A 17,428-nucleotide genomic window follows, 5' to 3' on the forward strand; every position below is an offset into this window, starting at 1 on the left:
GCCCTACATTCATGGCCCTGCATGCAACTTCCTCACCCAGATGTGGCCCTCAGGCCAAAAAGTTTGCCCACCCCTGCCCTAGTACTCCACAGGGCTGACACCCTCCACAGATGTTACCGCACATGCAGCTGACACTCTGGAAGGCTACCCAGATACATCCCCTTGTGTGAAGACACTATTGCAACAATGGTGCCTCATGACACAGCGATCCGTGGGCTTCCTCAGTACCACACTTCTCCTACTCCTGACTCCTCACCCAGATGGTTCAGATTGCACAGGCACTCTTGCCTTACAGGGAAGGATATTGTTTTGCTGGTTGAACGGTATCACTGGGACAACAACAGCCTGAGCATGGACACATTCCAAATAGGTCTGCGAAAGGAGCCCCACACTGAGTGCACCTCCATTCTTGGTAAAGACAACGGCATCCTTTCCCAGACGCATGGATCCTGATTTGAAACCATTACCATACACTCCAATGGATGGGTGGTTCTTCTTCACTGCCTTGTCTGTGAAGCCAAAGCTGCAAATCACACACAGTCAGTCAGTCAAGTGGAGAGCTGTCTGATAGACAGAGGTGAGCAGACAGAGGTGAGCAGGAAGAGGAATAGTTGGAATGGAAAGTGATTTTAGATGTGGAACTCCACGGTGGTCACCTGGCTCACAAAGTGGGGGGAGGGATAGCTCAGTGGTTTGAGTATTGGCCTGTTAAATCCAAGGCTGAGTGTTCAATCCTTGAGGGGGCCATTTAGGGATCTGAGGCAAAAATCTGTCTGGGGATCGGTCCTGCTTTGAGCAGCAGCTTGGACTAGATCAGGGGTTCTCAAATTGGTGGTCGGAACCCCTCAGGGGGTCACGAGGTCATTGCATGGGGGTACATGAGCTGGCAACCTTTACCCCAAATTCCACTTGCTTCCAGCATTTATAATGGTGTTAAATATATTAAACAGTGTGTTTAATTTATAAGGGGAGGTCACACTCAGAGGCTTGCGATGTGAAAGGGGTTGCCAGTAAAAAAGTTTGAGATCCACTGGACTTAGATGACCTCCTGAGGTCCCTTCCAACCCTAATATTCTATGAAATGAATAATACTTTGCCTTAATACAGCATTTCCCATCCAAAAATCTCAAAGCATGTTGCAAATGGAGGTTCAGGGAGGTTAAGAGACTTGCCCAAGGTCACACAATAACCCAGTAGCAGAGTTGCAGTTAGAATCCTGTTCTCCTGATGCCCAGTCCTATACTCTAACCATTACACAGTGGTGCTTCTTATTGCACTATGTGGCAGTGAGTGTAAGTTTTATAATTAATTAGAATGTCTTTAGTGCCTTCTGCCCAAGGACTTCTAGCACTAATTAATCCTCACAACTCTGGAATGTGGCACTTATCCTCCTTTTACAGATGGGGAAAATGAGTTACAGAGAGGTGAAACAATCTGTCATAGTTCACACATTAGGCTAATGACAATCAGGATTAGACCCCATGTGTCCCTGTCTCACTGTGCTCTAAGCACTAGACTATGCTGGCACAGTAGACATTAGACAAACCAGCATGTTTACTCCTCAAGTGGAATAAAATCCTCAGTAGGGGTTGGCAAGACTGAAGATAGTCCAGCTTTCCCTCCCATCAGATACATAAATCGAGGTTGGTTCAGGTATCTACAGTGCCTGCTGCCCTGATTTTCAAGGAAGGGTTTATCACTACTGCCTACATTTTAGTTCATGGGTCACAACAAACTAACACCACCATGCCTAACTGATACTGCAATTATATTACACACTACCTCCATGTGATCAGCCTAACGCACCTGTAGAGCATGATATGTGAAGAAGAACTTCAAGACGTTGCAACAATGCAGTTTAGATAAGAAGTGCATCTTCAGGACTCAGCCACTGTGACCCAAACTATTAAAACTAACCTTGTACTTGTTAAAGGTTCAATCTTGGCACAAGCCCACAGCACTATTCCATTACTCCTCTAAAGCTTTGCATGTCCAATTCACCCATTTTTATAACTCCACACTTAATAGTCTGCAGTCGGGAGAGTTAATAAAAGGTGGCTCTTTGATACTGTGGTTGCCTTTGGGGAGGGAGAGAGGGGAGAATAATGAAAAATAACCAGAAAATTCCCTTCCCTCCTCTCACTACCTGTCCTCCACACAGGTATCTATATGCCAGCAACTCTGGGCCCCTCCATCCAGTTCTCTTTTCATTCTTTCCTCTTGGCGCAGATGCATGAGACAGTCAGTCCTTCCCCTCCACCACACACCATGACAAGAAGGGTGAAGAAGTGATGAAGGAAGGAAAGGGGGTCACTTTGTGGCTTTGTCACATCTCATTCTAGCTCACCCTAGATTAGTCCTACAGAAGATTTGGAAAGCGTCCCTCTCTAGTTCTGGGGAAGGATTTTGCAATGAGCTTCCCATGTGAAATGATCTCAGTCTTAGAATTTTAACAGCTAGAGAGGCCTGCTGTCCCTCCTCCACTTCAATTTCACAGCCACTTCATGTTATTTCAGGTTCTCTTGAGATAAGAGACCAAGCCATTGCTTTCCTCCCTCACCACACAAAGCAGGAAGGGGCTAAGCCTTCTGGTTTTCACTTCCTGAACCCCTCTGACTTTTCGGAAGAACTGTGGTTTCGTGTTCACAGCATTTGAAGAAATGATAGATTCTCTGCCTCTGTCCCCTACTTTTCTTATCTATCTACAAATTGTTGCAGAGGAACAACCAAACCACGCCCTACCACGAGTGACTATCTGCTTTGCAGACGGCCTGCTGGAAACAGCAAAATTATTATTAGGTCTAATGGAAACCTCAGAAGTTACATGGCATTTGTTCTGAGAGGAGAAATAGTAGAACAGGACAAAGGGTAATGCAGCAGCATCCAAGTAAGGAGAAATACCCACAGATATACTGGAACTGCAGCTTAGGGAGAGAAAGGAGGCGGGGCTTGGTGATGCTCCTAGGAAAGACAGACATGAGCACCAAGACTAAGCAGGAAGATGGGAATGTGTGACTGGTGGGCCCCAAAGGAGTAGACATCTGATGTTCCCGGGCATCTGCCAGGCACAGAGGCATAACACAAGAGGCAGACACACGAAGATGCAGAAGCAAGTTTTTACTATTTTCTAGTCTATGATAAACTCCTGGAAAATTAACTGCCAGTTCTAACATGCTTCTTCAATGTACACAGCACCTACTGCCATAGCTGCTAAGGGACATCTTTTTGGTGTTTAAGATACAGATGCCATGCCCTTCTCTGCCCTCAGCAAAGGATGATGATCACATGGCATCTAGTATGATTACTACCAGCAGATACAATTAAAGCACAAGAGGAATAAACTAACCAAAACAAGAGCAAATAAGATCAGCAGACCTTGCATCACACCCTAAAGTTTGTTGAACTCAGGCTGTAGCAGACCTGAGTGAGGGGTAGAGACTCTACCAAGAGAGCTAACTCTTGAGAATTTTACCCTAGGAACCAACTGCAAGAGCATTCAGCTGATCTTTATGCCTTTGGCAGGGGACAGGATAAGGTGTCATCTCTTAGAGAATGCTACTGAGTGTTAAGGATAAAAATATTTTAGATGATGTTACACTGAGGCAAATTTGATATTCTGTGGTTTAGAATAAAAAGTAACAAGTCAAATCTTAATTTTTTGAAGTTAAATATATAATAAAAATTGAATTGAAATTCCTCACTGTAGAGAGTCAGGCCGTGTCTCTCTCTGCCATTGTTAATGAGAAGGCATGAAACTGACAATGAGGTAAGCCTATCTTCTTACACCACAGAATGAAAGATTAAAGAAAAGTCACGTTCTCTAAAACCACAAGCCATTTTAACATTCTGAAGGGAAGGGAGACAAGATGGGAAACTCATTACTACATGTCTTCAGAAACAAGATCATAGACTTCTGATTTCATTTACTAACTTCAGGAGACATTTGTTTATTTTAAGCAAATACTCCTTGCCCCATGTACTGTACTGAAGTATGTGCTCTTGCTTACGGCTTCTAATTCACGCCAAATTACTTCAGCTAAGCCAGGGACAGTTGTTACGTGAGGACCTTGTGTATGGAACAGCCCTGAATGTAAAAAGTCAGGAGTCCCTGGACCACGCACTGTATGTTAAAAATCAGTTTGTGAGAGGGTAAATCTTAGGATTTTGCACAGTGTGAGGGAAAGGAAGAGAAGAGAAACCACAGGAAGAACCGTGTGTACATCTGAATCAGGATTCCTTAAGTCCAGAACCCTGGGTCAATGACAACACTTGCTTGCAAGATCTGAATCTACAGTAGCAAAACCATATCTGGGGAGAATTCTTAGCTTGTTACCTGAGCATACGGTGAAGTTTGTGAGGTGTCATTCCAGCACCATTATCTGTGAATGTCAAACAAAGCTCCCCCTTGATCTCCACAACATCAATGCAGAGAAGCTTAGCCGTCACACCTGGATCTGAGGCATTGTCTGTGAAAGGAAAAAACATGGCCAGTTAGGCATATTCATTGTCCTCAACTATTCCTGACACACAGATCATCTCCTCAGATCTTGGAAATGAAAGCATTCTTGAACCCTCCTTTTCCCAAATACAGGGAAATGTCTGATAGAGAATGTACCATAAGAACACAAGAAAGCCCATACTAGGTCAGATCAAAGGTCCATATAGCCCAGTATCCTGTCCTCCAACAGCAGCCAATGCCAGGTGCTTCAGAGGGAATAAATAGAACAGGTAATCATCAAGTAATCCATCCCCTGTCATCCATTCCCAGCTTCTGGCAAAACACAGGCTAATAGCCATAGATGGACCTATCCTACATGAACTTAACTAGTTCTTTTTTGAACTCTGTTATAGTCTTGGCCTTCACAGCATCTTCTGGCAAGGAGTTCCACGGGTTGAATGTGCGTTGTGTGAAGAAATACTTCCTTGTGTTTGTTTTAAACCTGCTGCCAATTAATTTCATTTGGTGACCCCTAGTTCTTGTCTTATGAGGACTAAATAACCCTTCCTTAGTTACTTTCTACACACAAGTCATGATTTTATAGACCTCTATAATATCCCCAGCTTAGTCGTCTCTTTTCCAAGCTGAAAGGTCCCCGTCTTATTAATTTCTCCCATATTCCCCAAAACTGCTCATCACAAGAAAAGGGCTTCTTATCTGAAGAAGGGTGTGTAAATATAAATTACACATTCAGAGAATTGTGTTATACGATAGTATTCCTGTAAAGATTTAAACAGAATGAGATTGAGAGGAGAACATATTTTATGAGTAAGGAAGCCACAAATGAGTTATGCAAGCCAACTCGAACAATGGCCAATAAAATCCACCCCAGTGCCACCCTTGTGTATTCTGCACGTGCTGTCTGCATTGCAGAACTGTTTGGAAAATGGTTTAGAAATAAAAATGTTATTGGAACCCTTGCATTGTAAACCCAGGTACCATGGTTACCTTCAGTTCACTTACATTCAGCTTAGAGGAAGTCAATGTGAATTTCTCAAAAAGGAGCCTTTTCTATACATAAAAAGATCATGATTTTAAGACTGATATCTTGAGACCTTCCAGGGCTTGAAGGAAGTGTCCCAAGAGGAAGCTCTCTTGTAATCCTGAAGGGTCATAAAATATCAGCCCTTAAGCCCATGCAGGACTGATCACAGACAGTCTTGAGCATCAGGTGTGTAGAATTTGAGAGACCTGGTGATGGGAATGCTGCATGTGAGGTGAAAGCAAGAATCACGTGGGCAAGATGCTTAAAAAAAAAAATTAAGATGACTGGCTACTTGCAGCTGCTTCAAAGTTTGTACAGTTGGAAACTGTGCTGAAGAAGCATGAACTGATGGTCAGAGGACACAGTCAAAGAATGTATGATAATTGCAAAACCACAGTAATCTAGTCTATAAGTAGACACACACCACAAAAGTGATGATAATATTCACTGTATCATGGTTAACTAGTGACCATGCCCCTTTGACTGCCATTATTTCATCTCACCTGGAATTGATTCTAACATTCCAAATTTCTGAGCAGGTTCAAACAGTCAACACTTTGGATTTTTTAAATTGCCTGTCCTAGAACATTTCATCCTTCTCCATCCAATTGTGGAAGTTTCTCTTCACTTAAAAACTCGATCTTTCTGCCCTGGGCCCCAGCAAGTCTAACACTGTCACTGGTGACCCCATTAAAATGAACTCAACCAGTTTGAGAACAACTAATATAGTATATAGAACCAATACCAGCACCACAAACACCCTCCCCAGTGCCCTCCCACTTCTGTGCCCTGCCCCCGCCCCCAGCACAGCTAGTCCTGAACACCCTCCCCGTGCCCTCCAACCCCCTGCCCTGCCCCCACAGCACAGCTACCGGTGTTCTGGACACCCTCCCCAGTGCCCTCCAACCCTCTGCCCCTGTCCCCCCAGCACAGCTACCGGTGCCCTAGACACCCTCCCCAGTGCCCTCCAACCCTCTGCCCCTGTCCCCCCAGCACAGCTACCGGTGCCCTAGACACCGTCCCCAGTGCCCTCCAGCCCCCCGCCCCGCCTCCTCGCCCAGCTCCCGGTTCCCCAAGCGTCCCCAGTGTCTAGCCGGCCTCACCCAGCAGCTCGGCCATGGCGCTGAAGGGCCGCGTGTGGCTGGTGCTGTTGCTCTGCAGGTACCGCGGGCTCATCTGCGGGGAAAGCGACAGAGCGGGGCGGTCAGGGCCGGGCTCCCGCAGGCTGGGCCCCGCCGCCCCGGACCTGGACCCGGACCCGGACCCCCCCCTACCGCGCTGAGGCGGATGCCCTGCTCCGTGTTCAGCCTCCGGGCCATGGCGGCCCACCGCTCCGCGCCGCGGGCTCCAGCGGGAGAAGACGGGGACCCGCGCAGTGACAGCTCCGACTGCAGCAACGCCGAGACCCCCTCCTCCCTCAACCACAGCAATATGGCGGCCCCCACCGCGGAGGTCCCGTCCCGTGTCGTACAGCAACATGGCGGCCCCTGCTAGGAGCTCGCTGCCGTACCGCAACATGGAGGTCTTCACGTCCTGCGCTACAGCAATACTGATTCCCCCTTCACTCTGCCGTACAGAAAGATGGCGACCTCCAAAGGGATACTTCCACGGCCGTACAGTAACATGGCGGCCTTCTCACCTATCCTAATGAGAGATCTCCTATATGGGAAATTTCCACTACTTGCATCCGACGAAGTGGGTATTCACCCAAGAAAGCTCATGCTCCAAAATGTCTGTTAGTTTATAAGGTGCCAGAGGACTTTTGCTGCTTTTACAGATCCAGACTAACACGGCTACCCCTCTGATACTTGATCCCCTACATGAGCTCCCTAAAGACCTAGACCGATTTGCATACCCACCCCCTGGGGCAGCAGCCCTTCTCTGTCTCCCCCACTCTCACTCTCCTGTAACTAAGATTTCCATATGTCCAGATCAGGAAGCCAATCTCTATCAGGGAAGATTTTTGAAATGAGTAAATGTCCATGACTTTGCCAGCTGTACTTATACACTGCTGCCGGAGGCTCAGAAAGTGGCAGCTGCTAGTTGGGCACCCACAGGGGGACCAGATGCCCCAAGTTTATAGGGACTGTCCCAATATTTGGGTCTTTTTCTTACATAGGCTCCTATTACCCCCCACCCCCGGTCCTGATTTTTCACACTTGCTGTCTGGTCACCCTCGGCACCCAGCTCTAAAGGCAGTGCCTCCACCGGCACTCTCTACCCCAGCTCTCCTCCTCCCCCCCCTCCCCGTATTGTCCTCTATTTGGGAATTTGCAATACAGTAACTACTAACCCTACTCCTGTACTGCCAATCTCTAGCGATCAAAAATCATGAGTCAGACCCAAAAAAATCATGTGTTGTGTTTTGTTTTTTTAAGGACTATATTGTGTTTTTTGGTCTGTCTTGATTTTTGAACTTACTCTACCCAATCTCAGTGCATGCATGTACCAATTAATGCACCCCACTTGCCCAAATGAATTAGGAAAGGTGATTTTGGCCCCTGTTGCTGGAGCTCTCACCCTATTTGCCTGCCCCCTGTCCAGCAATTAATCCTAACATCCAGTCCCACTATCAGTTCTGTATGATCATTGAAGTATGCAGACGTTCAGGGAAGCGTGGGCATAAAAGGTGTAACCTGAATTAAAAACTTGCCAATGAAAGGAAACAAAATAGATAATCTAGACCTACCTCTGGCATGTCCCTCTGTTTTCTACTCTCCTGTAAAGTGGAAGGAAATTCCACCTTCTCCGCTCCCTATGAAATTAAATTTAAATCCCAGCCAATGTTGAGCTTGGAACTATCGCCATTGTGATGCACAAACATTCCGTGGCAATGTGAACTAAGCAGGCTGAGGCCACCAGACAGGGCCTCAAAGGAACTCTGTTTGAAGAGTCCAAGAATGCTCCTCAGCCATTGTGCCTATCACACTGCTGTTTTGAAGAATTAAGCCTCCAGAGTTTGTAAAGACTCTGTTGTACTATGTAGTGTAAGAGCATTCTTCAAGAGTGGATGTAGTAACACTTCTGCATTCTACTTTTGTTTTGCTCTAAAGCCACCCCCACCATGCCAACGTTGCAAGTAGGACACTACACATCCCTCCATTTGATGTTTGAACTCAAGCCTGGATTTTGTGCATGACACATGATGAAAGGCTACCGAGAGCTGACAATAGCCAGAAAAATCAAACTGATAGGCTAGGGGTAGACTAGACAAGCGGAGAAAAAAGCAACAGACAGTAGGGCTACTAGCTGGATGTTTGGGGAAGGAACTAGCATCCCTTCTGGGTATGTGGCAGGTGTTGCACAGCTTATCTCTGTTAAAGCCATGAAATCTGGTTCCATCAATCAGTGGGCAAAGGGATCTCAAATGCTTCTCTACAGAGACAGTCGGGTTGGTGGGGAAGAAACATTACAATAGCCTGCCATATTTATTGACAGAGGAGGCTATTCCTGAAGAAAATAGCATAATTCTCAGAAAGCAACTGAACATTTATATCAAGAACAGCATCTGTAGTGAGACTAGCTGGGAAAAATTACAAAGGCTACCAATCTTTGTGCTTTGGGGCTTTAGTAGATCAAGAGTGAGGGGTCAAGTCGTTTTCCCAGTCACATAGCACAGTATAATCAAATACACTGATGCAATCGTGTGGCTATGGGATGAGGGGAGGTCAGAGGGGCATTTATGTCTGTCTTTCTCCTGAACCCTCCACTGCTATCCACTGTCAGAGACAGGCTCCCAGACCAGACAGACCACTGCTGGTCTGCTCCAGTACAGTAACTTGTGAGGAAGAAGTGAGATCTGCTGTTACTATCTAGAGTCTGCAAAGCACAATATACCTGGTCCTAAAAGAAAGGCCCTAAGCAGAAGGCTTCTACAGTCTCCAGAAATTTCTAGGCAAAGGAGATGATGGATGCAGCTGTCCTGCAATACTGAGAGAGCAAAAGGCGGAGGAGCATCTGGGGAATTGAGACATGCACTAGGAAAACACAACCTGAACACATTTATTCACATATTCTCCCCCCTTAAATGCCATTCAGCAGGCAGCACCAAAATACAGATATAAACAGGCAGGAACAGCTACCACTTACCCTGGAGGTGGTGACAAAACAGGCATCCTGTGCAAACAGCATAAAGCTATTTGTTTAAACTATATACAGAATGGAATACAGCACAGGACTCAGCCCTCAGAATATGCTGCATGGTATGAGTGTTCAAACACACACCAATTTCAGATCCTCAGACTCCTTCAGACCAGCGTCTGTTACCAAGCCACTGACCTCAGCATTCCTTCTGCCTTACACCAGGCGAGGTTGCCTCTGTTCCTGTCATCCCAAGAGTCACCTCTGTCCCATGCTGAGCGGGGCTGCCTCTAGCTTTCCTCTGCATCTCACTTGAAGGAACTTAGCTCTCAGGACTCCCATGACCCATGCTGGGACTTATATACCTGAATGTTGAGCTCAGAATCAGAACATTAAAGGACTGTTCCAAAAGGTGAGTAACCACAGTCTATGAGGATCCACACACGCTCCACAGATTACTTGTCCACTAGTTGGGTAGTGGGTTTCTCTGCACTGGCGGTGGCACACGAGGTGTGGGAGGCAGAGTCAACACTTGATGACTGCACCTTACTTTTCCCAAACTCTATCACCAGCATTCTCCCCATCAGGCTATAGCCGTTCACCAGCAGCATTGCTTTCCGTGCAACCTCGACACCTGGAACAGGAGAGTAAAGTGAGATCAGGTTACAGGGCACATATAACTGCTCTTACAACCAGCTCTGCTCTCAAGCCCACTGGGTTGAAGCACAGACCTCGGGATCATGTGGTCTTCTGGCCATTTCTAGCTCTTGTGCACTGTTATACAGCACAGTGCTGGGAGCTCATTGATAGAGCAGTGTGTGGGGAATGCCACCATTGAGTGAGCATATGACACTGAATCCCCCTTATTCTATGGGAGGGCTGGAATTCTTCACTGGGGCAGTGTGGGGATGCTGAGGTCAGATAAGCATAGTGGCCAAATTCCCCTCCTACCCCAGGGAGCATAGCCCTTCCAGCACAGTGCAGAGCTGACACTGCACCGTCACTCATCAGGAAAGGCCTGTGAGATGCAGCTGAGCGACTCACTGGGAAAGGTGATAAAGGCCTGGCCCCTCATGCGGCCACTCAGCAGGCGGAACTGGATCGGTGGGCCATCCTTCTCCTGGAACCGAGCAAACAGCGAGACCAACTCCCTCACTGTCACCCGAGTGCTCAGGTTCTTCAAATACAGCACCTAATCAGCCCCCAGAACAACAGCGGTGAGAGAGAAAGAGTCACCACAGACTTGTGTGAGAAGGGCCATCTCTATACAGCTAACTCCCCTCTCTCTCCCTCACAGCTCCTCTCTGCCACACACCGGAAGGGGTTGCCCATGCCTCTCTCGCCCCCTACAGCTCCCCACCCAACACAGGGAGGGGCTGGCCCTGCCCCTCTCATTCCCCCTACAGCCCTCTCTGCCCCACACAGGGAGGGGCTGGCCCTGCCATTCTCACTCCCCTTCAGCCCTTTCTGCTCCACATGGGGAGGGGCTGGCGCTGCCCCTCTCACCGCCACCCCCACAGCCCTCCCCCTTCCCCACACTGGTGGTTGTATGTTTATAAGACAGAGATGGGCACATATAGGACAGCATCTTATAGCTTTTTTGAGGCTGTATCATGCTATATCTACATAGGTTCTTGTTGGCTCCAGTTATTTATATCATGAGCGCTTGCTGCCTGTTAAACAAGTTTTAAACATAGCATTGTGGGAAGGCATTCAGATTGCTCATGACTAGTTATGGAGACAGCACTATGTCTGTCTAGGTCTCTGAGAGCCAGAGATCTTCCTCCCACTATAGTCCATCTGCAGCTGGGTTTGAAGTATGGCTGGCAGTTAGGTATCCTAGGAGTATTTAAGCAGGGGACTCCAAAAAGCATCTTTATTCTCCCAGCAGAGGAGACTATTTCTCCTTTGGCTGGAAGGCAACTGCACACACTCATTTGGTGATGCTCCATCATTAGCAAGCAGGAATCTTTACCCATTAGGATTCTGCCCACTAGCCCCTTCTGGCTCTGGCATCCAGAAATCTAATACAGGTGCCAGAACAGTGTCCCCAGAGCTCTGCGTTAGGGCATAGAAACAAAGGACTGGAAGGAACCTCAAGAGGTCATCTAGTCCAGTCCCCTGCACTCATGGCAGGATGAAGTATTATCTAGACCATTCCTGACAGGTGTTTGTCTAACCTGCTCTTCAAAATCTCCACTGATGGAGATTCCACAGCCTCCCTAGGCAAATTATTCCAGTGCTTAACCACTCTGACAGTTAGGAAGTTTTTCCTAATGTCCAACCTAAACTACCCTTGCTGCAATTTAAGCCCATTGCTTCTTGTCCTATCCTCAGAGGTTAAGAAGAACAATTCTTCTCCCTTCTCCTTGTAACAGCCTTTTATATACTTGAAAACGGTTATCATGTCTCCTCTTCTCCAGACTAGACTACTCAATTTTTTCCAATCTTCCCTCATAGGTCATGTTTTCTAGACCTTTCATCATTTGTTTGCTCTTCTCTGGACTTTCTGCAATTTGTCCACATCTTTCCTGAAATGTGGTGCCCAGAACTGGACAAAATACTCCAGTTGAGGCCTGATCAGCACGGAGTAGAGCGGAAGAATTACTTCTCAGGTCTGGCTTACAACACTCCTGCTAATACATCCCAGAATGATGTTCACTTTCTCTGCAACAGTGTTACATTGTTGACTCATATTTAGCTTGTGGTCCACTATGACCCCAAGATCCCTTTCCACAGTACTCCTTCCTAGGCATTATTTCCCATTTTGTATGGGTGCAACTGATTGTTCCTTCCTAAGTGTAGTCTTTGCATTTGTCCTTATTGAATTTCATCCTATTTACTTCAGAGCATTTCTCCAGTTTGTCCAGATCATTTTGTATTTTAATCCTATTCTCCAAAGCACTTGCAACCTCTCCCAGCTTGGTACTGTCCGCAGACTTTATAAGTGTACTCTCTATGCCATTATCTAAATCATTGATGAAGATACTTAACAGAACTGATCCCTGTGCGACCGCACTTGATATGCTCTTCCATCATGACTGTGAACCACTGATAATTACTCTCTGGTAATAGTTTTCCATCCAGTTTTACACTCAGCTTATACAGTACAATCATAACTGGGAAGAGGGAACATACCCAGTTTATGACCCTCAGCTTGATGTTTACCATACCTTGCTTGGCTCTCCCGGCTCGTAGGAGGAAAACCGGGAGATGCTCCTGATCTCCTTCTCCGAGAGACGATTCTTGCGAATCTCCTCTTCTGGGATGAACTCCACGGGCTCCTTTACAGTTGTAGACCCCAGGATGGGTCTCTGGACCACAGCCCCTGCTGCCTTAATCACGGGGAGGCTGGGACCTCCATATTGTTCCGTCTGCTCTCCCTGATCCAGAAGCTGTGTGGTACCCTTAATCACAGGTCCACTTGGGGAGGGGAAACAAGGCAAGCATGGATCACTTTCTGTAGACTGGGATTCCCCAGGCAATGGCTTTTTCAGCATCTCTTGACAGACAGTCTCCAAGTGACCCATGGGGTCCTTTTCATTCACCATCCTCTTCTGAGCTTCATCTAATCCACAGTAAAGAAATATGGTGACATGACAAAACCCACCACCACAAGTAAATGAAAAGATCACTGGGTAGAGCTAGAGCCTGGGCCCCAAAGACAGGAAGTTCTGCTCTGGGGCAGCTCAGTCCAACCTCCAGCAGGAGACTGGGGGTTATTGAAAGGCAAAATGTAGACTGCCAGCAGTAACTGATGGTATTACAGATTAGAACAGGTTTCTGGGAAGAAGAGCAACTCTACCAGAATGTTTTGTATGACTCTCATTCCCAACTCAATTATCCTGTGGACTTTATAATCTGTCACTTGATTTCAATATATTCCAGAGATCAGCACGCTAACTGGTTCCCCTGCACTCCAGCTAGCAGAGAACTTTCTCCACCTGGTCTGTGCTTATAGCTAGTGAAGCTTATTTCCTGCCATGCAGCTTTTTAAAATGTTATTTTGAACAAACATGTTTTGTTGAGCTTTCAGGGACACTAGCAGGTTAAAAATCAGGGATTTAAAGGAGCTTCCTTGCCAGGGTGACCAATAATATCTGCCTTCGTTTATTTAATGGAAGCAAGGGAAAAATGAAAAACTTTCCCCCCATCCACGTAGCATTAAATAGGGTGCTTTTTTACTGTGTTGGTGTCTCAGCAGAGTGCAGTGTAACACCAGAGGGGTTAGTCCACTAGCAGTTGCACTTCCTGGACGCTGCAGCTGTAGGTGGGAATGGGGAATCAAGGTCATTAGATTGTCAGCTCTTTGGAGCAAGGACCATCCTTCTGTACTGTGTTTGTACAGTGCCTAGCACAATGGGGCCCTGGTCAATGACCAGGGCTTCTAACCACTCTAATAATACAAACAACAACAACAATAGTAATCAAAAGACATTTTTAGAAATAAGTTGTGAAAAGCACCTGCTTTAAGCAGTTTTTCTAACAAACAAAACCTAATTGTTAGGCTTGCAATACTTCTTTAAATGTGACCCTTGCTATGATCTGGTGTATGATGTGTTTCCGCGGTCGCCTAGGGCAGTGCTAGATACCACTGCCTAAGGGTCAGATTGTGAGAAAGAATACAACAAAGGGGCAGGAGAAAAGTGATGCTCAGGTGAGAGGTAGTGTGGTGAAGTGGAGAGGGTCCTGGGCTGGGAATCAGGACACCTGGGTTCTAGTTCTGACTCTGCCACTGACCCTGCTGGGTGACCTTGGCCAAGTCAGTTTCCGTCCCACCCAGTGTCTGTCTTGTATATTTAGCCTGATAAAAATTCAGGATAGGGACAGTCTTACTATGTGTATTTACTCTGCCTAGCACAACAGACACTGATTTTGGTTGGCCCTCTTGGCACTACGGCAGTATAAATAATTAATAAGAGAACCAGGTTACATGCTGCTATTATACATACAGGCTGAACTCTGTCTCAGCTACACCCATGCCATCCCAGTGAACCAGCTGTGTTGCACAGCTGTCAGAGAGCGTCGAATTCAGCCTGCGAGTGGGGGCGTGTTCATTCCGACAGTGGCTCTGTGCAAACTCATATGCTAGAAAGTCCTTTCTTTAAATGGTCGGTTCATGCAAGATGTTCTGGGAAAAAGGAAAATAGCTCCTCCCCTCGCATCACACAGTCCAGAAGTAGAACCATTTCTTCAGGGAGAAAGGACAAGGAGGACACACCCCAGATCTACGTTCACAGAACACTTGCTCCTGCACTTCCAGGTGCTCTGTGAGTTACTCCCACCCTGATGGCATTGGGGAGCCCATATACCTTGGTGGTAGAGTGCCCGCAGGAAGGAGTGACGGTCTGTCCCCTGGAAAAGCGCATTCTCAATCTCCATCTCCCTCCGGTTCAGCTGTTTGCTGCCAGCAAACCTCTGCGGCAGGGATAAAATGCGCTGGTGCTCTGTGATCTTCTCCTGGATGGCTCGCAGCCGTTCCCGCATGGCTTCAGGGGCTGCTCCCAGCCCAGAGCCCTGAAATGCAGTAGCAGCATTGCTTAGGAGAAAACCCACCCAATTCACACTAGAGGGGCACTGATTAGCAATAAGAGCAGTTCTGTGGATACCGATTTATATCAACGGATATAAATTTTGTATCCATACAGGGCTCTACCTATTTGTGAATGCAGCTCTATGGAACGTAGACGGACTGTTAGCCATTCCTTGGTAGAATGCTTAAGGTGCCTTAAAAGCTGCAATTTATTATTGGCTATTATTAATATCCTCTGCAGAGCTTTGGACTCCAGACTCCATTATGTTCTAGAGGGCCCTCTATGCTGGATTCCAGGTTCCTGCAGTTGCTAGTAAAGCTCCTTCCCCACCTTATCTGCTGAAGCATGGTTCTTCCAGAGCAGGATCTCTGAGTCTGAGAGCCCCAGTTCCCGAAGAGAGGCTGTTTCTTGCTCACTCTCCTGCAGTGCCTGGAACTGCGATAAGGTCAGAGTCCCTGCCGCCCCCTCTCCAAAGGGCTTGTAAAGAGCAGCTGGGGCGAAGCATCTTCGCTTGGACACGCACCTGCAACACAAATCAACAGCAAAGTGAGAAGTCCTTAGGGCTCAGAAGTTAAGTGTGGAGGGTAGGATCCTGGCCTTTATATAAACCTGGACATGCTCTCACCACCAGCAGCCTAGCATGGGCACCAGAGATGCTGTGCTTCTGAAGGTGCTGTCCTCTCTAACCTCGGCACATTCCACATTCTTTTACCTGATACTATAAGATTATAAGGCAGGGGCGCATCAAGCAGTATATATTTCTATTATGTGCAGTGTCACCAAGTGGCTGAAAAATCTAACTACATTATGTGTTTGCATGATGAGAATGCTGGGAGAAAGAACCATGCTCCAGTGCTCCCTGAGAGTCATGCTCCAGAGCTCACTGCTTGAGTGAGAGACAGCACAGGAAGCTCTGCTTGTGCAACCTGTCTCCATGTGTTTGTCAATGACTTACCTACAACAGTATCTCCTCACCACCTTCATGCTACAGCATTAATGCTGTTGTACTGTTGGTGGTGCTGCCCTCAATACTCTGAATGTGCTCTGTCTGCCAGCACCCAAGTGCCAGCAAGGGCAGCCTTTAGCCTTGTGCTTTGCTGGGAAATGCTGGCTAGTTCAATACTTACTGTTCAATGGAGACAGCAGTATCAAGCTGATGATGAAGGAGGCTCTTCAGCTGCCTCTCTCCTTCTGTCTCCAGATCCTCCAAGAGGAAATCATCACTAGACAGGCTGCTGTTGATCCTGTGCGTGGAAACACAACAGAGGGAGTCAGTAAGTTACAGAGAGTGCTTTACTCTCCCCCTCCCCACACACCCAAATCTACCATATTTATAATGCTACAGATAGTCTTTCAGCCCTTTATCAGAACACTAGGAAGACAATGTGACAGTTCAGATGGACTATAAAGCACAAGATGAAACTAAAAATAACCTTCATGGCAAAACTCTCACTGATGTCAATTAGAAATGCACACAGATGATTTTTGGAAAATTAAAAATATCCTAGGAACATTTTTTTTTAATTCACATTCCTGTAATTTTTATTTAGGGAAGATCTCTTTTAAAAAATTAATCCTGCCTAGCTTCAAATGACTCAGTGCAAATCCCCCCTCCAAAATAAAAAATAAAGCCATCAGAGTCCGTCAAAGAAAGCAGAAAGTTGGCAGCGTGCTTGAACATAGTTATAAACCTGATTATCAATCCGCCTTTCTAAGGGAGAACTTGCTCCACACATGGCACATTGCCTTGCATTTGTTATTTCATACAGAACTTTAAAGGACATTGACATCTACTGTTCTGTGGCTTTGTGTTTCCTTCTCTCAGTGCCTGTACCAAGGTCAGAATAGGGTTAGGGAAGAAATACTTGATACAATTCTCAAGTCCAACTCCCAATCTTAGAGGCACAGGATGTTCCTGCAAAAGTTATGAACAGTGAAATGATTAACAACGCAGATGTCTAAACACTTATTAAAGCCTGAATCTTAATACTTTATTGGTATGAATGGAGCTGCTCACACCTCTCCTAGGGCAATTGTTTCAGGCTGGCTCTAAACTGAGGCAGAGAGCCATGCACTGGGGAACATTTGGGCAAACAGCCCAGCGTTGGGTGAAGGTTTCTTCACAACAATCAAAGCTAGAAACTTCACTTTGTTTTTAAATGAAAGCTTAGAAAGTGCCAGTATAATAACTTAAGAACAGCCATACTAGATCAGAACAATGGTCCATCTAGCCCAATATCCTGTCTCTGACGGTGGCTGGTGCTAGATGCTTCAGAGGGACTGAAAAAGACAGGGCAATTTCAAATGATCTATCCCAGGCATTCTCAAACT

At 46.6% G+C, this 17,428-nt stretch overlaps 1 protein-coding gene across 2 annotated transcripts in view; it reads right to left on the bottom strand.

Moving 5' to 3' along the window:
- The window catches only part of RBM41 (RNA binding motif protein 41), a 40,186-nt gene that overhangs the window by 21,509 nt on the left and 1,249 nt on the right, over window positions 1-17,428 (bottom strand). Inside the window, exons 2-8 of one of the 2 annotated variants that reach the window (XM_075068718.1) lie at window positions 16,225-16,341; window positions 15,428-15,620; window positions 14,876-15,080; window positions 12,737-13,131; window positions 10,608-10,755; window positions 4,334-4,466; window positions 305-523 (exon numbers count right to left, since the gene is read on the bottom strand). In XM_075068718.1, coding sequence (XP_074924819.1) covers window positions 305-523; window positions 4,334-4,466; window positions 10,608-10,755; window positions 12,737-13,131; window positions 14,876-15,080; window positions 15,428-15,620; window positions 16,225-16,341 — 1,410 coding nt within the window. Of the gene's footprint in view, window positions 1-304; window positions 524-4,333; window positions 4,467-9,461; window positions 10,198-10,607; window positions 10,756-12,736; window positions 13,132-14,875; window positions 15,081-15,427; window positions 15,621-16,224; window positions 16,342-17,428 lie in introns of those variants that run through there. The other variant, XM_032772218.2, reaches the window with a different exon arrangement.

Source organism: Chelonoidis abingdonii, chromosome 8 (genome assembly GCF_003597395.2).
Source record: "Chelonoidis abingdonii isolate Lonesome George chromosome 8, CheloAbing_2.0, whole genome shotgun sequence".
Classification (NCBI taxonomy): Eukaryota; Metazoa; Chordata; order Testudines; family Testudinidae; genus Chelonoidis; species Chelonoidis abingdonii.